Source organism: Hypanus sabinus, unplaced genomic scaffold, assembly GCF_030144855.1.
Source record: "Hypanus sabinus isolate sHypSab1 unplaced genomic scaffold, sHypSab1.hap1 scaffold_1144, whole genome shotgun sequence".
NCBI classification, from domain to species: domain Eukaryota; kingdom Metazoa; phylum Chordata; class Chondrichthyes; order Myliobatiformes; family Dasyatidae; genus Hypanus; species Hypanus sabinus.
The window spans coordinates 12,680-35,206 of NW_026779202.1; the positions used below are offsets into that span (position 1 = coordinate 12,680).

A 22,527-nucleotide genomic window follows, 5' to 3' on the forward strand; every position below is an offset into this window, starting at 1 on the left:
ATTGGACAGAGACACCAGGGACCTGTGTCCAGGGTGAGATTGGACTGAGACACCAGGGACCTGTGTCCAGTGTGAGATTGGACAGAGACACGAGGGACCTGTGTCCAGGGTGAGATTGGACAGAGACACCAGGGACCTCTGTCCATGGTGAGATTGGACTGAGACACCTGGGACCTGCATCCAGGGGGTGATTGGACTGAGACACCAGGGAACTGTGTCCAGGGTGAGGATGGACAGAGACACCAGGGACCTGTGGCCAGGGTGAGATGGGACAGAGACACCAGGGACCTGTGGCCAGGGTGAGGATGGACTGAGACACCAGGGACCTGTGTCCAGGGTGAGATTGGACAGAGACACCAGGCACCTGTGTCCAGGGTGAGATTGGACTGAGACACCAGAGACCTGTATCCAGGGTGAGATTGGACTGAGACACCAGGGACGTGTGTCCAAGGTGAGATTGGACTGAGACTCCAGGGTACTGTGTCCAGTGTGAGATTGGACAGATACACCAGGGACCTGTGTCCAGGGTGAGATTGGACTGAGACACCACGGACCTGTGTCCAGGGTGAGATTGGACAGAGACACCAGGGACCTGTGTCCAGGGTGAGATTGGACTGAGACACCAGGGACCTGTGTCCAGGGTGAGATGGGACTGAGACACCAGGGACCTGTGTCCAGGGTGAGATTGGACTGCGACACCAGGGACCTGTGTCCAGGGTGAGATTGGACTGAGACACCAGGGACATGTGTCCAGGGTGCCATGGGACTGAGACAACAGGGACGTGTGTCCAGGGTGAGATTGGACAGAGATACCAGGGACCTGTGTCCAGGGTGAGATTGGACTGAGACACCAGGGACCTGTGTCCAGGGTGAGATTGGACTGAGACACCAGGGACCTGTGTCCAGGGTGAGATTGGACTGAGACACCAGGGACCTGTATCCAGGGTGTGATTGGACTGAGACACCAGGGACCTGTGTCCAGGGTGAGATTGGACTGCGACACCAGGGACCTGTGTCCAGGGTGAGATTGGACTGAGACACCAGGGACCTGTGTCCAGGGTGAGATTGGACTGCGACACCAGGGACCTGTGTCCAGGGTGAGATTGGACTGAGACACCAGGGACATGTGTCCAGGGTGAGATTGGACTGAGACAACAGGGACCTGTGTCCAGGGTGAGATTGGACTGAGACACCAGGGACCTGTGTCCAGGGTGAGATTGGACTGAGACACCAGGGAGCTGTGTCCAGGGTGAGATTGGACAGAGACACGAGGGACCTCTGTCCATGGTGAGATTGGACTGAGACACCAGGGACCTGTGTCCAGGGTGTGATTGGACTGAGACACCAGGGACCTGTGTCCAGGGTGAGATTGGACTGAGACACCAGGGTCCTGTGTCCAGGGTGAGATTGGATTGAGACAACAGAGACCTGTGTCCAGGGTGAGATTGGACAGAGACACCAGGGACCTGTGTCCAAGGTGAGATTGGACTGAGACATGAGGGACCTGTGTCCAGGGTGAGATTGGACTGAGACACCAGGGACCTGTGTCCAGGGTAAGATTGGACTGAGACACCAGGGACCTGTGTCCAGGGTGAAATTGGACTGAGACACCAGGGACCTGTGTCCAGGGTGAAATTGCACAGAGCCACCAGGGACCTGTGTCCAGGGTGAGATTGGACAGACACACCAGGGTCCTGTGTCCAGGGTGAGATTGGACAGATACACCAGGGACCTGTGTCCAGGGTGAGATTGGACAGACACACCAGGGACCTGTGTCCAGGGTGAGATTGGACAGAGATACCAGGGACCTGTGTCCAGGGTGAGATTGGACTGAGTCAACAGAGACCTGTGTCCAGGGTGAGATTGGACTGTGACACCAGGGACCTGTGTCCAGGGTGAGATTGGACTGAGACACCAGGGACCTGTGTCCAGGGTGAGATTGGATTGAGACACCAGGGACCTGTGTCCAGGGTGAGATTGGACTGAGAAAACAGAGACCTGTGTCCAGGGTGAGATTGGACAGAGACACCAGGGACCTGTGTCCAGGGTGAGATTGGACAGAGACACCAGGGACCTGTGTCCAGGGTGAGATTGGACAGAGACACTAGGGACCTGTCTCCAGGGTGCGACAGGACTGAGATACCAGGGACCTGTGTCCAGGGTGAGATTGCACAGAGACACCAGGGACCTGTGTCCAGGGTGAGATTGGACTGAGACACCAGGGACCTGTGTCCAGGGTGAGATTGGACTGAGACACCAGGGACCTGCGTCCAGGGTGAGATTTCACAGAGACACCAGGGACCTGCGTCCAGGGTGAGAATGAACACAGACACCAGGGACCTGCGTCCAGGGGGTGATTGGACTGAGACACCAGGGAACTGTGTCCAGGGTGAGGATGGACAGAGACACCAGGGACCTGTGGCCAGGGTGAGATGGGACAGAGACACCAGGGACCTGTGGCCAGGGTGAGGATGGACTGAGACACCAGGGACCTGTGTCCAGGGTGAGATTGGACTGAGACACCAGGGACCTGTGTCCAGTGTGAGATTGGACTGAGACAACAGAGACCTGTGTCCAGGGTGAGATTGGACAGAGACACTAGGGACCTGTGTCCAGGGTGAGATTGGACAGAGACACCAGGGACCTGTGTCCAGGGTGAGATTGGACTGAGACACTAGGGACCTGTCTCCAGGGTGCGACAGGACTGAGATACCAGGGACCTGTGTCCAGGGTGAGGTTGCACAGAGACACCAGGGACCTGTGTCCAGGGTGAGATTGGACTGAGACACCAGGGACCTGTGCCCAGGGTGAGATTGGACTGAGACACCAGGGACCTGCGTCCAGGGTGAGATTGCACAGAGACACCAGGGACCTGCGTCCAGGGTGAGAATGAACACAGACACCAGGGACCTGCGTCCAGGGGGTGATTGGACTGAGACACCAGGGAACTGTGTCCAGGGTGAGGATGGACAGAGACACCAGGGACCTGTGGCCAGGGTGAGATGGGACAGAGACACCAGGGACCTGTGGCCAGGGTGAGGATGGACTGAGACACCAGGGACCTGTGTCCAGGGTGAGGATGCACTGAGACACCAGGGACCTGTGTCCAGGGTGAGATTGGACTGAGACACCAGGGACCTGTGTCCAGGGTGAGATTGGATAGAGACACCAGGGAACTGTGTCCAGGGTGAGATTGGACTGAGACACCAGGGACCTGTGTCCAGGGTGAGATTGGACAGAGACAATAGGGACCTGGGTCCAGGGTGAGATTGGACAGAGACACCAGGCACCTGTGTCCAGGGTGAGATTGGACTGAGATACCAGGGACCTGTGTCCAGGGTGAGATTGGACTGAGACACCAGGGACCTGTGTCCAGGGTGAGATTGGACAGACACACCAGGGACCTGTGTCCAGGGTGAGATTGGACAGAGACAACAGGGACCTGTGTCCAGGGTTAGATTGGACTGAGACACCAGGGACCTGTGTCCAGGGTGAGATTGGACAGACACACCAGGGACCTGTGTCCAGGGTGAGATTGGACAGAGAGAACAGGGACCTGTGTCCAGGGTGAGATTGGACTGAGACACCAGGGACCTGTGTCCAGGGTGAGATTGGACAGAGACACCAGGGACCTATGGCCAGGGTGAGATTGGACAGAGACACCAGGGACCTGTGTCCAGGGTGAGATTGGACAGAGACACCAGGGACCTGTGGCCAGGGTGAGATTGGACAGAGACACCAGGGACCTGTGTCCAGGGTGAGGATGGACTGAGACACCAGGGACCTGTGTCCAGGGTGAGATTGGACAGACACACCAGGGACCTGTGTCCAGGGTGAGATTGGACTGAGACACCAGGGACCTGTGTCCAGTGTGAGATTGGACAGAGACAATAGGGACCTGTGTCCAGGGTGTGATTGGACGGAGACACCATGGACCTGTGTCCAGGGTGAGATTGGACTGAGACACCACGGACCTGTGTCCAGTGTGAGATTGGACAGAGACAATAGGGACCTGTGTCCAGGGTGTGATTGGACGGAGACACCATGGACCTGTGTCCAGGGTGTGATTGGACGGAGACACCACGGACCTGTGTCCAGGGTGAGATTGGACTGAGACACCAGGGACCTGTGTCCAGGGTGAGATTGGACTGAGACACCAGGGACCTGTGTCCAGGGTGAGATTGGACAGATACACCAGGGAACTGTGTCCAGGGTGAGATTGGACTGAGACACCAGGGAACTGTGTCCTGGGTGAGATTGGACAGACACACCAGGGACCTGTGTCCAGGGTGAGATTGGACAGACACCAGGGACCTGTGGCCAGGGTGAGATTGGACAGAGACACCAGGGACCTGTGTCCAGGGTGAGATTGGATAGAGACACCAGGGACCTGTGGCCAGGGTGAGATTGGACAGAGACACCAGGGACCTGTGTCCAGGGTGAGGATGGACTGAGACACCAGGGACCTGTGTCCAGGGTGAGATTGGACAGACACACCAGGGTCCTGTGTCTAGGGTGAGATTGGACAGAGACACCAGGGACCTGTGTCCAGGGTGAGATTGGACAGACACACCAGGGTCCTGTGTCCAGGGTGAGATTGGACAGAGACACCAGGGACCTGCGTCCAGAGTGAGAATGAACACAGACACCAGGGACCTGCGTCCATGGGGTGATTGGACTGAGACACCAGGGAACTGTGTCCAGGGTGAGGATGGACAGAGACACCAGGGACCTGTGGCCAGGGTGAGATGGGACAGAGACACCAGGGACCTGTGGCCAGGGTGAGGATGGACTGAGACACCAGGGACCTGTGTCCAGGGTGAGGATGCACTGAGACACCAGGGACCTGTGTCCAGGGTGAGATTGGACTGAGACACCAGGGACCTGTGTCCAGGGTGAGATTGGACAGACACACCAGGGACCTGTGTGCAGGGTGAGATTGGACAGAGACAACAGGGACCTGTGTCCAGGGTGAGATTGGACCTAGACACCAGGGACCTGTGTCCAGGGTGAGATTGGACTGAGACACCAGGGACCTGTGTCCAGGGTGAGATTGGACAGAGACACCAGGCACCTGTGTCCAGGGTGAGATTGGACAGAGACACCAGGGACCTGTGTCCAGGGTGAAATTGGTCAGAGACACCAGGGACCTGTGTCCAGGGTGAGATTGGACTGAGACACCAGGGACCTGTGTCCAGGGTGAGATTGGACTGAGACACCAGGTACCTGTGTCCAGGGTGAGATTGGACTGAGACACCAGGGACCTGTGTCCAGGGTGAGATTGGACTGAGACACCAGGGACCTGCGTCCAGGGTGAGAATGAACACAGACACCAGGGACCTGCGTCCAGGGGGTGATTGGACTGAGACACCAGGGACCTGTGTCCAGGGTGAGGATGGACAGAGACACCAGGGACCTGTGTCCAGGGTGAGAATGGACTGAGACACCAGGGACTGTGGCCAGGGTGAGCTGGGACAGAGACACCAGGGACCTGTGTCCAGGGTGAGATTGGACAGACACACCAGGGACCTGTGTCCAGGGTTAGATTGGGCAGAGACACAAGGGAACTGTGTCCAGGGTGAGATTGGACTGAGACACCAGGGACCTGTGTCCAGTGTGAGAGTGGACAGAGACAACAGGGACCTGTGTCCAGGGTGAGATTGGACAGAGACACCAGGGACCTGTGTCCAGGGTGACATTGGTCAGAGACACCAAGGACCTGTGTCCAGGGTGAGATTGGACTGAGGCACCAGGGACCTGTGTCCAGGGTGAGATTGGGCTGAGACACCAGGCACCTGTGTCCAGTGTGAGATTGGACTGAGACACGAGGGACCTGTGTCCAGGGTGAGATTGGACTGAGACACGAGGGACCTGTGTCCAGGGTGAGATTGGACTGAGATACCAGGGACCTGCGTCCAGGGTGAGAATGAACACAGACACCAGGGACCTGCGTCCATGGGGTGATTGGACTGAGACACCAGGGAACTGTGTCCAGGGTGAGGATGGACAGAGACACCAGGGACCTGTGGCCAGGGTGAGATGGGACAGGGACACCAGGGACCTGTGGCCAGGGTGTGGATGGACTGAGACACCAGGGACCTGTGTCCAGGGTGAGGATGCACTGAGACACCAGGGACCTGTGTCCAGGGTGAGATTGGACTGAGACACCAGGGACCTGTGTCCAGGGTGAGATTGGACAGACACACCAGGGACCTGTGTCCAGGGTGAGATTGGACAGAGACAACAGGGACCTGTGTCCAGGGTGAGATTGGACTGAGACACCAGGGACCTGTGTCCAGGGTGAGATTGGACTGAGACACCAGGGACCTGTGTCCAGGGTGAGATTGGACAGAGACACCAGGCACCTGTGTCCAGGGTGAGATTGGACACAGACACCAGGGACCTGTGTCCAGGGTGAAATTGGTCAGAGACACCAGGGACCTGTGTCCAGGGTGAGATTGGACTGAGACACCAGGGACCTGTGTCCAGGGTGAGATTGGACTGAGACACCAGGGACCTGTGTCCAGGGTGAGATTGGACTGAGACACCAGGGACCTGCGTCCAGGGTGCGAATGAACACAGACACCAGGGACCTGCGTCCAGGGGGTGATTGGACTGAGACACCAGGGACCTGTGTCCAGGGTGAGGATGGACAGAGACACCAGGGACCTGTGTCCAGGGTGAGAATGGACTGAGACACCAGGGACTGTGGCCAGGGTGAGATGGGACAGAGACACCAGGGACCTGTGTCCAGGGTGAGATTGGACAGACACACCAGGGACCTGTGTCCAGGGTTAGAATGGACAGAGACACAAGGGACCTGTGTCCAGGGTGAGATTGGACTGAGACACCAGGGACCTGTGTCCAGGGTGAGATTGGACAGAGACACCAGGCACCTGTGTCCAGGGTGAGATTGGACAGAGACACCAGGCACCTGTGTCCAGGGTGAGAATGGACAGAGACACCAGGGACCTGTGTCCAGGGTGAGGATGGACAGAGACACCAGGGACCTGTGTCCAGGGTGAGAATGGACTGAGACACCAGGGACTGTGGCCAGGGTGAGATGGGACAGAGACACCAGGGACCTGTGTCCAGGGTGAGATTGGACAGACACACCAGGGACCTGTGTCCAGGGTTAGAATGGACAGAGACACAAGGGACCTGTGTCCAGGGTGAGATTGGACTGAGACACCAGGGACCTGTGTCCAGGGTGAGATTGGACAGAGACACCAGGCACCTGTGTCCAGGGTGAGATTGGACAGAGACAACAGGGACCTGTGTCCAGGGTGAGATTGGACAGAGACACCAGGGACCTGTGTCCAGGGTGACATTGGTCAGAGACACCAGGGACCTGTGTCCAGGGTGAGATTGGACTGAGGCACCAGGGACCTGTGTCCAGGGTGAGATTGGACTGAGACACCAGGGACCTGTGTCCAGGGTGAGATTGGACTGAGACACCAGGGACCTGTGTCCAGGGTGAGATTGGACTGAGACTCCAGGGACCTGTGTCCAGGGTGAGATTGGACAGAGACACCAGGGACCTGTGTCCAGGGTGAGATTGGACTGAGACACCAGGGACCTGTGTCCAGGGTGAGATTGGACAGATACACCAGGGAACTGTGTCCAGGGTGAGATTGGACTGAGACACCAGGGAACTGTGTCCAGGGTGAGTTTGGACTGAGACACCAGGGACCTGTGTCCAGGGTGAGTTTGGACTGAGACACCAGGGACCTGTGTCCAGGGTGAGATTGGACTGAGACACCAGGGACCTGTGTCCAGGGTGAGATTGGACTGAGACACCAGGGACCTGTGTCCAGGGTGGGATTGGACAGAGACACCAGGGACCTGAGTCCAGTGTGAGATTGGACAGAGACACAAGGGACCTGTGTCCAGTGTGAGATTGGACTGAGACACAAGGGACCTCTGTCCAGTGTGAGATTGGACTGAGACACCAGGGACCTGTATCCAGGGTGTGATTGGACTGAGACACCAGGGACCTGTGACCAGGCTGAGATTGGACTGCGACACCAGGGACCTGTGTCCATGGTGAGATGGGACTGAGACACCAGGGACCTGTGTCCAGGGTGAGATTGGACTGAGATACCAGGGACCTGTGTCCTGGTTGATATTGGACTGAGACACCAGGGACCTGTGTCCAGGGTGAGATTGGACTGCGACACCAGGGACCTGTGTCCAGGGTGAGATTGGACTGAGACACCAGGGACCTGTGTCCAGGGTGAAGATGGACTGAGATACCAGGGGCCTGCGTCCAGGGTGAGATTCGACTTAGACACCGGGGACCTGTCCAGGGTGAGATTGGACTGAGACACCAGGGACCTGTCCAGGGTGAGATTGGACTGAGACACCAGGGACCTGTGTCCAGGGTGAGATTGGACTGAGACACCAGGGACCTGTGTCCAGGGTGAGATTGGACTGAGACACCAGGGACCTGTGTCCAGGGTGAGATTGGACTGAGACACCAGGGACCTATGTGCAGGGTGAGTTTGGACTGAGACACCAGGGACCTGTGTGCAGGGTGAGATTGGACTGAGACACCAGGGACCTATGTCCAGGGTGAGATTGGACTGAGACACCAGGGACCTGTGTCCAGGGTGAGATTGGACTGAGACACCAGGGACCTGTGTCCAGGGTGAGATTGGACTGAGACACCAGGGACCTGCGTCCAGGGTGAGATTGGACTTTGACACCAGGGACCTGTGTCCAGGGTGGGATTGGACTGAGACACTAGGGACCTGTGTCCAGGGTGAGATTGGACTGAGACACCAGGGACCTGCGTCCAGGGTGAGATTGGACTTTGACACCAGGGACCTGTGTCCAGGGTGAAATTGGACTGAGATACCAGGGACCTGTGTCCAGGGTGAGATTGGACTGAGACTCCATGGACCTGCGTCCAGGGTGAGATTGGAGTGAGACACCAGGGCCCTGCGTCCAGGGTGAGATTCGACTTAGACACCAGGGACCTGTGTCCAGGGTGAGATTGGACTGAGACACCAGGGACCTGTGTCCAGGGTGAGATTGCACAGAGACACCAGGGACCTGTGTCCAGGGTGAGATTGGACTGAGACACCAGGCACCTGTTGTCCAGGGTGAGATTGGACTGAGACACCAGGGACCTGAGTCCAGGGTGAGATTGGACAGAGTCACCAGGGACCTGCGTCCAGGGTTGGATTGGACAGAGACACCAGGGACCTGTGTCCAGGGTGAGATTGGACTGAGACACCAGGGACCTGTCCAGGGTGAGATTGGACTGAGACACCAGAGACCTGTCTAGGGTGAGATTGGACTGAGACACCAGAGGCCTGTGACCAGGGTGAGATTGGACAGAGACACCAGGGACCTGCGTCCAGGGTGATTTTGGACAGAGACACCAGGGACCTGTGTCCAGGGTGAGGTTGGACAGAGACAGCAGACTCTTATTGGCCAGTGTGATGTTCAACTGAGGCACGATGCGCCTTGTGTTCAAGGTGTGTTTGACCTGCCCCCTTAAGTCACATAGGTCACCCCTCTAGTTAAGACATGGGTCAGGTTCAAGGCACACCCCGGGAATACAGTTTGCCTGGAAGGTTAAATAACATAACTGGTCCCAGACAGCAGAGATTGCCAGAGGAAGGATTCCAACCCAAGATGTCATCTGTGCATTTCCCTCCAGAGATGCCGCCTGACCTGCTGAGTTCTTCCAGTGCGTGTCTGTTGGAAGGGACAAAGAAATTTTATTGGTCCATTAAGAATGGTGGTTACCTTACTGGAATAAATGATTGTTCAGTTGGATGGACATCTGTCTCTTGCTTGGCCTTCGTGTCCTCGTACTGAGCTGCCTGCCTGTTACCCTTTTACCAGGTGGAAGTGTTCCCACATGGTTGGGCCAAAGCTCCTTGCCCATCACTAGCCCAGTCCCTTAACCCACTGAGCAAAGCAATTACAGACAAACAGATCTCTAACCAGCCCTTCCTTGAATAGGTAATGTCGAGTGACTCCTCGTCTCCAACCCCTCTCAGGTGACTTTGGCCTGTCCTGCCTTGACAATTGCTCCAGGTAAGCCCACCCTGGTGACACCACCTTATTGACATGACTGTTCCACCAGGCCTCCCCCCCACTCCCCACCCTCATTCCAACCAGCATGGCGTGTCCATCTCATCTGAGACTAATACTTCCCAACCCCACCATATTCCTTGGCCTTTGCTGGGAACTGTAGTTTTGAAGTTCTTCAGCTAAGAACACACTTTTCACATTTCCCCCGTTCCTGTGTGGTTCCCTCTCTCTCTCAGTACAAAATGATGTGGCTTTTATGAATATCACAACCTTTCTAACTCTGGTGCTAACTAATCCATAAGTCATTCAGCTAACTTTGCCATATTAACAATGCTGTACCCACACCTCTCTGTAACAGTGTGCAGGTGATGTGAAAACAGCCACTTACTGTATTTTACACACAAACAGTGCTACGTGGACCGTGCAGGGGAGATGGCGTGTTTATTTTTTCCGTCCCTCTATGTGGTTAGGTCTTTGATAACATTCTATTCTGTGGGATGTTGCCCAGATGGAGTTTCTGGGCAAGTTTCTACTTCACCAAGCCAGTTGGAGCTCTGTCGTCCATGGAGACCAGCAGAAAGTAGGCCTCAAACCAGGCCCGAGCCCAAGGCAGTGGGTTCAGAGGCAGTTCAGTTTGTTTCTGCATCCTGGAGTTTCCTGCAGCACTGTCGGCTTCAGATCAACCAGCTGTGCGTGTGGAAGTAAGTGTGTGTTTGTATGGTACAGTATTTGTGTGAGTGTTCAGATGTTTTGTGTTTTATATTTGTACATGTGTGTGTATCAGTGTGTTTCTCCAGCCCAGCCTTTTGCCCAGCTGTCAGCCTCTCTCTGCCGTCCTCCTGCTCCCTGTCGGCATTTGCCCATGTTTGTTCTCTGTCCTCCCGTCTCAGTGTGGGGTGATCTCTATGCCCCCTTCTCTTGCTCTCCCTATCTCACACCTCTTGATTCCTCTTTCTATTCTTCCATTCTGCCTGTCTTTCCATTTGTGTACCTGAATCTTGCTCATTTTTTTATTCAATCTCTTTACTTTTCTTTTACACCTCCTCTCTTTTAATATCATTTTCTCTCTTTTTATCTTCCCCCTCTTCTTATCTATCTCTGTCTCTCTTATTTTATATTCTTGCCTAATCCCTGAGCCCCTACCTCTCTTGATGTTCAGTAGAACCGTCTCCCATTAAACACACTGGAGGGCAGGTACAGCACAGAATCTAGTCTCAAGAATCCCCTTCTTCAGTGTCCCAGAGTAGAGTTAATGCCAAGTGGGGAGAACACAGAAACCAGGGTGCTCACGGGGAGAGTGTAGAAACCCACGCACTCACGGGGAGAACACGGAAACCCACGTGGTCACGGGGAGAGTGTGGAAACAAACGCGGTCACGGGGAGAGTGTAGAAACCCACGTGGTCTCAGGGAGAACACGGAAACCCACGCGGTCACGGAGAGAGTGTGGAAACAAACGCGGGCACGGGGAGAGTGTAGAAATCCATGTTGTCACGGGGAGAACACGGAAACGCACGTGGTCACGGGGAGAGTGTAGATACCCACGCTATCACGGGGTGAGAGTAGAAACCCACGTGGTCACGGGGAGAACACGGAAACCCACGCGGTCACGGAGAGAGTGTGGAAACCCACGTGGTCACGGGGAGAACACGGAATCCCACGCGGTCACGGGGAGAACACAGAAACCCACGCGGTCACGGGGAGAACACGGAATCCCACGCGGTCACGGGGAGAACACGGAATCCCACGCGGTCACGGGGAGAACACAGAAACCCACGCGGTCACGGGGAGAGTGTGGAAACAAACGCGGTCACGGGGAGAGTGTAGAAATCCATGTTGTCACGGGGAGAACACGGAAACGCACGTGGTCACGGGGAGAGTGTAGATACCCACGCTATCACGGGGAGAGTGTAGAAACCCACGTGGTCACGGGGACAGTGTAGAAACCCACGTTGTCACGGGGAGAACACGGAAACCCACGCGGTCACGGAGAGAGTGTGGAAACCCACGTGGTCACGGGGAGAACACAGAAACCAGGGTGGTCACAGGGATAGTGTAGAAACGCACGTGGTCTCGGGGAGAACACGGAAACCCACGTGGTCACGGGGAGAGTGTAGAAACCCACGTGGTCACGGGGAGAGTGTGGAAACCCACGTGGTCACGGGGAGAGTGTAGAAACCCACGCGGTCACGGGGTGAGAGTAGAAACACAGGTGGTCACGGGGAGAGTGTAGAAACGCACGTGGTCTCGGGGAGAACACGGAAACCCACGCGGTCACGGGGAGTGTGTGGAAACCCACGGGGTCACGGGGTGAGAGTAGAAACACAGGTGGTTACAGGGAGAGTGTAGAAACCCACGCGGTCACGGGGAGAGTGTAGAAACCCAAGCGGTCACAGGGAGAGTGTAGAAACCCAAGCGGTCACGGGGAGAGTGTAGAAACCCAAGCGGTCACGGGGAGAACACAGAAACCCACGCGGTCACGGGGAGAACACAGAAACCAGGGTGGTCACAGGGATAGTGTAGAAACGCACGTGGTCTCGGGGAGAGTGTAGAAACCCACGTGGTCACGGGGAGAGTGTAGAAACCTAGGTGGCCACGGGGAGAGTGTAGAAACCCACGTGGTCACGGGGAGAGTGTAGAAACCTAGGTGGTCACGGGGAGAGTGTAGAAACCCACGCGGTCACGGGGAGAACACGGAAACCCACGTGGTCACGAGGAGAGTGTGGAAACAAATGCGGTCACGGGGAGTGTGTGGAAACCCACGTGGTCCCGGTGAGAACGGAGAAACCCAGGTGGTCAAGGGTAGAACCCAGAATCCCACGTAGTCATGGGGAGAGTGTAGAAACCCACGCAGTCACGGGGTAAGAGTAGAAACCCAGGTGGTCACGGGGAGAGAGTAGAAACCCACGCAGTCACGGGGTGAGAGTAGAAACCCAGGTGGTCACGGAGAGAGTGTGGAAACCCACGTGGTCACGGGGAGAACACGGAATCCCACGCGGTCACGGGGAGAGTGTAGAAACCCACGAGGTCACGGAGAGAGTGTGGAAACCCACATGGTCACGGGGAGAACACGGAATCCCACGCGGTCACGGGGAGAGTGTAGCAACCCACGCGGTCACGGGGAGAGTGTAGAAACCCAAGCAGTCACGGGGAGAACACAGAAACCCACGCGGTCACGGGGAGAGTGTGGAAACCCACGGGGTCACGGGGAGAACACGGAAACCCACGCGGTCACGGGGAGAGTGTGGAAACCCACGGGGTAACGGGGTGAGAGTAGAAACCCAAGTGGTCACGGGGAGAGTGTAGAAACCCACGCAGTCACGGGGAGAACACGGAAACCCACGTGGTCACGGGGAGAGTGTAGAAACCCAAGCAGTCACGGGGAGAACACAGAAACCCACGCGGTCACGGGGAGAACACAGAAACCAGGGTGGTCACAGGGAGAGTGTAGAAACCCACGCAGTCACGGGGTAAGAGTAGAAACCCAGGTGGTCACGGGGAGAGAGTAGAAACCCACGCAGTCACGGGGTGAGAGTAGAAACCCAGGTGGTCACGGAGAGAGTGTGGATACCCACGTGGTCACGGGGAGAACACGGAAACCCACGCGGTCACGGGGAGAGTGTGGAAACCCACGGGGTCACGGGGTGAGAGTAGAAACCCAAGTGGTCACGAGGAGAGTGTAGAAACCCACGCAGTCACGGGGAGAACACGGAAACCCACGTGGTCACGGGGAGAGTGTGGAAACAAACGCGGTCACGGGGAGAGTGTAGAAATCCATGTTGTCACGGGGAGAACACGGAAACGCACGTGGTCACGGGGAGAGTGTAGATACCCACGCAATCACGGGGTGAGAGTAGAAACCCACGTGGTCACGGGGACAGTGTAGAAACCCACGTTGTCACGGGGAGAACACTGAAACCCACGCGGTCACGGAGAGAGTGTGGAAACCCACGTGGTCACGGGGAGAACACGGAATCCCACGCGGTCATGGGGAGAACACAGAAACCCACGCGGTCACGGGGAGAACACAGAATCCCACGCGGTCACGGGGAGAACACAGAAACCCACGCGGTCATGGGGAGAGTGTGGAAACAAACGCGGTCACGGAGAGAGTGTAGAAATCCATGTTGTCACGGGGAGAACACGGAAACGCACGTGGTCACGGGGAGAGTGTAGATACCCGCGCTATCACGGGGAGAGTATAGAAACCCACGTGGTCACGGGGACAGTGTAGAAACCCACGTTGTCACGGGGAGAACACGGAAACCCACGCGGTCACGGAGAGAGTGTGGAAACCCACGTGGTCACGGGGAGAACACGGAATCCCACGCGGTCACGGGGAGAACACAGAAACCAGGGTGGTCACAGGGATAGTGTAGAAACGCACGTGGTCTCGGGGAGAACACGGAAACCCACGTGGTCACGGGGAGAGTGTAGAAACCCACGTGGTCACGGGGAGAGTGTGGAAACCCACGTGGTCACGGGGAGAGTGTGGAAACCCACGGGGTCACGGGGTGAGTGTAGAAACCCACGTGGTCACGGGGAGAGTGTGGAAACCCACGGGGTCACGGGGTGAGAGTAGTAACACAGGTGGTTACGGGGAGAGTGTAGAAACCCAAGCGGTCACAGGGAGAACACAGAAACCCACGCGGTCACGGGGAGAACACAGAAACCAGGGTGGTCACAGGGATAGTGTAGAAACGCACGTGGTCTCGGGGAGAACACGGAAACCCACGCGGTCACGGGGAGAGTGTAGAAACCCACGTGGTCACGGGGACAGTGTAGAAACCCATGTGGTCACGGGGAGAGTGTAGAAACCCACGCGGTCACGGGGAGAACACGGAAACCCACGCCGTCACAGGGAGAGTGTGGAAACCCACGAGGTCATGGGGAGAACACAGAAACCCGCACGGTCATGGGGAGAGGGTAGAAACCCACGCGGTCACGGGGAGAGTGTGGAAACCCACGTCATCACGGGGTGAGAGTAGAAACCCAGGTGGTCACGGGGAGAGTGTAGAAACCCACGCGGTCACGGGGAGATCACGGAAACGCACGTGGTCACGGGGAGAGTGTAGATACCCACGCTATCACGGGGTGAGAGTAGAAACCCACGTGGTCACGGGGACAGTGTAGAAACCCACGTTGTCACGGGGAGAACACGGAAACCCACATGGTCACGGGGAGAGTGTAGAAACCCATGTGGTCACGGGGAGAGTGTAGAAACCCACGCGGTCACGGGGAGAACACGGAAACCCACGCCGTCACAGGGAGAGTGTGGAAACCCACGAGGTCATGGGGAGAACACAGAAACCCACACGGTCATGGGGAGAGGGTAGAAACCCACGCGGTCACGGGGAGAGTGTGGAAACCCACGTCATCACGGGGAGAGTGTAGAAACCCACGCGGTCACGGGGAGATCACGGAAACGCACGTGGTCACGGGGAGAGTGTAGATACCCACGCTATCACGGGGTGAGAGTAGAAACCCACGTGGTCACGGGGACAGTGTGGAAACCCACGTCATCACGGGGTGAGAGTAGAAACCCAGGTGGTCACGGGGAGAGTGTAGAAACCCACGCGGTCACGGGGAGATCACGGAAACCCATGCTGTCACGGAGAGGGTGTAGAAACCCACGCGGTCACGGGGAGAACACGGAAACCCACGCCGTCACAGGGAGAGTGTGGAAACCCACGAGGTCATGGGGAGAACACAGAAACCCACACGGTCATGGGGAGAGTGTAGAAACCCACGCGGTCACGGGGAGAGTGTGGAAACCCACGTCATCACGGGGTGAGAGTAGAAACCCAGGTGGTCACGGGGAGAGTGTAGAAACCCACGCGGTCACGGGGAGATCACGGAAACCCATGCTGTCACGGAGAGGGTGTAGAACCCCTCGTGGTCACGGGGAAAGTGTAGAAACCCACGTGGTCACACGGAGAACATGGAAACCCACGCGGTCACGGGGAGAGTGTAGAAACCCACGTGGTCACGGCGAGAACACGGAAGCCCACGTGGTCACGGGGAGAGTGTAGAAACCCACGTAGTTACGGGGACAGTGTAGAGACCCACGTGGTCACGGGGAGAACACGGAAACCCACGCGGTCACGGGGAGAACACAGAAACCCACGCGGTTACGGGGAGAACACAGAAACCAGGGTGGTCACAGGGAGAGTGTAGAAACGCAAGTGGTCTCGGGGAGAACACAGAAACCCACGCGGTCACGGGGAGAGTGTAGAAACCCACGTGGTCACGGGGACAGTGTAGAAACCCACGCGGTCACGGAGAGAACACGGAAACCTACGTGGTCACGGGGAGAGTGTAGAAACCCAGGTGGTCACGGAGAGAACACGGAATCCCACGTGGTCACGGGGAAAGTGTAGAAACCCACGCGGTCACGGGGTGAGAGTAGAAACCCACGTGGTCACGGGGACAGTGTGGAAACGCACGCGGTCATGGGGAGAGTGTGGAAACCCACGAGGTCACGGGGAGAACTCAGAAACCCACGCGGTCACTGGGAGAGTGTGGAGACCCACGCGGTCATGGGGTGAGAGTAGAAACCCAGGTGGTCATGGGGAGAACACGGAAACCCACACGGTCACGGGGAGAACACAGAAACCCACGTGGTCACGGGGAGAACACAGAAACCCACACAATCACGGGGAGAGTGTGGAAACTCACGCGGTCACGGGGAGAGTGTAGAAACCCACGTGGTCACGGGGACAGTGTAGAGACCCACGTGGTCACGGGGAGAGTGTAGAGACCCACGTGGTCACGGGGACAGTGTAGAGACCCACGTGGTCACGGGGAGAGTGTAGAAACCCACGCTGTCACGGGGTGAGAGTAGAAACCCACGTGGTCACGGGGACAGTGTGGAAACCCACGCGGTCACGGGGAGAGTGTAGAAACCCACATGGTCACGGGGACAGTGTAGAAGTAGAAACCCACGCAGTCACGGGGAGAACACGGAAACCCACGTGGTCACGGGGAGAGTGTGGAAACAAACGCGGTCACGGGGAGAGTGTAGAAATCCATGTTGTCACGGGGAGAACACGGAAACCCACGCGGTCATGGGGAGAGTGTAGCAACCCACGCGGTCACGGGGAGAGTGTAGAAACCCAAGCGGTCACGGTGAGAACACAGAAACCCACGCGGTCACGGGGAGAACACAGAAACCAGGGTGGTCACAGGGAGAGTGTAGAAACGCACGTGGTCTCGGGGAGAACACGGAAACCCACGCGGTCACGGGGAGAGTGTGGAAACCCACGGGGTCACGGGGTGAGAGTAGAAACCCAGGTGGTCACGGGGAGAGTGTAGAAACCCATGTTGTCACGGGGAGAACACGGAAACGCACGTGGTCACGGGGAGAGTGTAGAAACTCACGTGGTCACGGGGACAGTGTAGAAACCCACGCGGTCACGGAGAGAACACGGAAACCTACGTGGTCACGGGGAGAGTGTAGAAACCCAGGTGGTCACGGAGAGAACACGGAATCCCACGTGGTCACGGGGAAAGTGTAGAAACCCACGCGGTCACGGGGTGAGAGTAGAAACCCACGTGGTCACGGGGACAGTGTGGAAACCCACGCGGTCATGGGGAGAGTGTGGAAACCCACGAGGTCACGGGGAGAACTCAGAAACCCACGCGGTCACGGGGAGAGTGTGGAGACCCACGCGGTCATGGGGTGAGAGTAGAAACCCAGGTGGTCACGGGGAGAGTGTAGAAACCCACGCGGTCTCGGGGAGAACACGGAAACCCATGCGGTCACGGGGAGTGTGTGGTAACCCACGCGGTCACGGGGAGAGTGTAGAAACCCAGGTGGTCACGGGGTGAGTGTAAAAACCCACGTGGTCACAGGGAGAACACAGAAACCCACGTGGTCACGGGGAGAACACAGAAACTCACACAATCACGGGGAGAGTGTGGAAACCCACGCGGTCATGGGGTGAGAGTAGAAACCCAGGTGGTCACGGGGTGATTGTAGAAACCCACATGGTCATGGGGAGAACACGGAAACCCACGCGGTCACGGGGAGAACACAGAAACCCACGTGGTCACGGGGAGAGTGTAGAAACCCACGCGGTCACAGGGAGAGTGTAGAAACCCACGTAGTCACGGGGACAGTGTAGAGACCCACGTGGTCACGGGGAGAACACGGAAACCCACATGGTCACGGGGAGAGTGTAGAAACCCATGTGGTCACGGGGAGAGTGTAGAAACCCACGCGGTCACGGGGAGAACACGGAACCCACGCTGTCACAGGGAGAGTGTGGAAACCCACGAGGTCACGGGGAGTACAGAGAAACCCACACGGTCACGGGGAGAGGGTAGAAACCCACGCGGTCATGGGGAGAGTGTAGAAACCCACGCGGTCACGGGGAGAGTGTGGAAACCCACGTGGTCACGGGGAGAGTGTGGAAATCCACGTGGTCACGGGGTGAGAGTAGAAACCCAGGTGGTCACGGGGAGAGTGTAGAAACCCACGTGGTCACGGGGAGAGTGTAGAAACCTAGGTGGTCACGGGGTGAGAGTAGAAACCCACGTGGTCACGGGGACAGTGTGGAAACCCACGCGGTCACGGGGAGAGTGTAGAAACCCACATGGTCACGGGGACAGTGTAGAAACCCACGCGGTCACGGGGAGAACACGGAAACCCACGTGGTCACGGGGAGAGTGTGGAAACCAACGCGGTCACGGGGAGAGTGTAGAAATCCATGTTGTCACGGGGAGAACACGGAAACGCACGTGGTCACGGGGAGAGTGTAGATACCCACGCTGTCACAGGGTGAGAGTAGAAACCCATGTGGTCACGGGGACAGTGTAGAAAACCACGTTGTCACGGGGAGAACACGGAAACCCACATGGTCACGGGGAGAGTGTAGAAACCGATGTGGTCACGGGGAGAGTGTAGAAACCCACGCGGTCACGGGGAGAACACGGAAACCCACGCCGTCACAGGGAGAGTGTGGAAACCCACGAGGTCACGGGGAGAACACAGAAACCCACACGGTCACGGGGAGAGGGTAGAAACCCACGCGGTCACGGGGGGAGTGTAGAAACCCACGCGGTCACGGGGAGAGTGTGGAAACCCACGTGGTCACGGGGAGAGTGTGGAAATCCACGTGGTCACGGGGTGAGAGTAGAAACCCAGGTGGTCACGGGGAGAGTGTAGAAACCCACGCGGTCACGGGGAGAACACGGAAACCCATGCTGTCACGGAGAGAGTGTAGAACCCCACGTGGTCACGGGGACAGTGTAGAAACCCACGTGGTCACGGGGAGAACACGGAAACCCACGTGGTCACGGGGAGAGTGTAGAAACCCACGTAGTTACGGGGACAGTGTAGAGACCCACGTGGTCACGGGGAGAACACGGAAACCCACGTGGCCACGGGGAGAGTGTAGAAACCCACGTGGTCACGGGGAGAGTGTAGAAACCTAGGTGGTCACGGGGAGAGTGTAGAAACCCACGCGGTCATGGGGAGAACACGGAAACCCATGCTGTCACGGAGAGAGTGTGGAAACCCACGCAGTCACGGGGTGAGAGTAGAAATCCAGGTGGTCACGGGGAGAGTGTGGAAACCCACGCGGTCACGGGGAGAACACGGAAACCCACGTGGTCACGGGGAGAGTGTGGAAACCAACGCGGTCACGGGGAGAGTGTAGAAATCCATGTTGTCACGGGGAGAACACGGAAACGCACGTGGTCACGGGGAGAGTGTAGATACCCACGCTGTCACAGGGTGAGAGTAGAAACCCATGTGGTCACGGGGACAGTGTAGAAACCCACGTTGTCACGGGGAGAACACGGAAACCCACATGGTCACGGGGAGAGTGTAGAAACCGATGTGGTCACGGGGAGAGTGTAGAAACCCACGCGGTCACGGGGAGAACACGGAAACCCACGCCGTCACAGGGAGAGTGTGGAAACCCACGAGGTCACGGGGAGAACACAGAAACCCACACGGTCACGGGGAGAGGGTAGAAACCCACGCGGTCACGGGGGGAGTGTAGAAACCCACGCGGTCACGGGGAGAGTGTGGAAACCCACGTGGTCACGGGGAGAGTGTGGAAATCCACGTGGTCACGGGGTGAGAGTAGAAACCCAGGTGGTCACGGGGAGAGTGTAGAAACCCACGCGGTCACGGGGAGAACACGGAAACCCATGCTGTCACGGAGAGAGTGTAGAACCCCACGTGGTCACGGGGACAGTGTAGAAACCCACGTGGTCACGGGGAGAACACGGAAACCCACGTGGTCACGGGGAGAGTGTAGAAACCCACGTAGTTACGGGGACAGTGTAGAGACCCACGTGGTCACGGGGAGAACACGGAAACCCACGTGGCCACGGGGAGAGTGTAGAAACCCACGTGGTCACGGGGTGAGTGTAGAAACCTAGGTGGTCACGGGGAGAGTGTAGAAACCCACGCGGTCACGGGGAGAACACGGAAACCCATGCTGTCACGGAGAGAGTGTGGAAACCCACGCAGTCACGGGGTGAGAGTAGAAATCCAGGTGGTCACGGGGAGAGTGTAGAAACCCACGCGGTCACGGGGAAAACACGGAAACCCACGTGGTCAAGGAGAGTGTGGAAACAAACGCGGTCACGGGGTGTGTGTGGAAACCCACGTGGTCCCGGTGAGAACGGAGAAACCCAGGTGGTCAAGGGTAGAACCCAGAATCCCACGTAGTCATGGGGAGAGTGTAGAAACCCACGCAGTCACGGGGTAAGAGTAGAAACCCAGGTGGTCACGGGGAGAGAGTAGAAACCCACGCAGTCACGGGGTGAGAGTAGAAACCCAGGTGGTCACGGAGAGAGTGTGGAAACCCACGTGGTCACGGGGAGAACACGGAATCCCACGCGGTCACGGGGAGAGTGTAGAAACCCACGAGGTCACGGAGAGAGTGTGGAAACCCACATGGTCACGGGGAGAACACGGAATCCCACGCGGTCACGGGGAGAGTGTAGCAACCCACGCGGTCACGGGGAGAGTGTAGAAACCCAAGCGGTCACGGGGAGAACACAGAAACCCACGCGGTCACGGGGAGAACACAGAAACCAGGGTGGTCACAGGGAGAGTGTAGAAACGCACGTGGTCTCGGGGAGAACACGGAAACCCACGCGGTCACGGGGAGAGTGTGGAAACCCACGGGGTCACGGGGTGAGAGTAGAAACCCAAGTGGTCATGGGGACAGTGTAGAAACCCACGCGGTCACGGGGAGAACACAGAAACCAGGGTGGTCACAGGGAGAGTGTAGAAACGCACGTGGTCTCGGGGAGAACACGGAAACCCACGCGGTCATGGGGAGAGTGTGGAAACCCACGGGGTCACGGGGTGAGAGTAGAAACCCAAGTGGTCACGGGGAGAGTGTAAAAACCCATGTTGTCACGGGGTGAGAGTAGAAACCCACGCAGTCACGGGGAGAACACGGAAACCCACGTGGTCACGGGGAGAGTGTGGAAACAAACGCGGTCACGGGGAGAGTGTAGAAATCCATGTTGTCACGGGGAGCACACGGAAACGCACGTGGTCACGGGGAGAGTGTAGATACCCACGCTATCACGGGGTGAGAGTAGAAACCCACGTGGTCACGGGGACAGTGTAGAAACCCACGTAGTCACGGGGAGAACACGGAAACCCACGCGGTCACGGAGAGAGTGTGGAAACCCACGTGGTCACGGGGAGAACACGGAATCCCACGCGGTCACGGGGAGAACACAGAAACCCACGTGGTCACGGGGAGAGTGTAGAAACCCACGCGGTCACAGGGAGAGTGTGGAAACCCACGAGGTCACGGGGAGAACTCAGAAACCCACGCGGTCACGGGGAGAGTGTGGAGACCCACGCGGTCATGGGGTGAGAGTAGAAACCCAGGTGGTCATGGGGAGAACACGGAAACCCACACGGTCACGGGGAGAACACAGAAACCCACGTGGTCACGGGGAGAACACAGAAACCCACACAATCACGGGGAGAGTGTGGAAACTCACGCGGTCACGGGGAGAGTGTAGAAACCCACGTGGTCACGGGGACAGTGTAGAGACCCACGTGGTCACGGGGAGAGTGTAGAGACCCACGTGGTCACGGGGACAGTGTAGAGACCCACGTGGTCACGGGGAGAGTGTAGAAACCCACGCTGTCACGGGGTGAGAGTAGAAACCCACGTGGTCACGGGGACAGTGTGGAAACCCACGCGGTCACGGGGAGAGTGTAGAAACCCACATGGTCACGGGGACAGTGTAGAAGTAGAAACCCACGCAGTCACGGGGAGAACACGGAAACCCACGTGGTCACGGGGAGAGTGTGGAAACAAACGCGGTCACGGGGAGAGTGTAGAAATCCATGTTGTCACGGGGAGAACACGGAAACCCACGCGGTCATGGGGAGAGTGTAGCAACCCACGCGGTCACGGGGAGAGTGTAGAAACCCAAGCGGTCACGGTGAGAACACAGAAACCCACGCGGTCACGGGGAGAACACAG

At 57.6% G+C, this 22,527-nt stretch overlaps 1 protein-coding gene across 1 annotated transcript in view; it reads right to left on the reverse strand.

The window, feature by feature from the left end:
• Window positions 1-1,591: 1,591 nt before the first annotated feature.
• LOC132386402 (uncharacterized) overlaps window positions 1,592-22,527 on the reverse strand; it is a 44,412-nt gene continuing 23,476 nt past the window's right edge. Inside the window, exons 2-3 of the mRNA XM_059958673.1 lie at window positions 1,961-3,252; window positions 1,592-1,846 (exon numbers count right to left, since the gene is read on the reverse strand). Of these exons, the coding sequence (XP_059814656.1) occupies window positions 1,836-1,846; window positions 1,961-3,252 (1,303 nt within the window). The 3' untranslated portion in view covers window positions 1,592-1,835. The remainder of the gene's footprint in view (window positions 1,847-1,960; window positions 3,253-22,527) is intronic.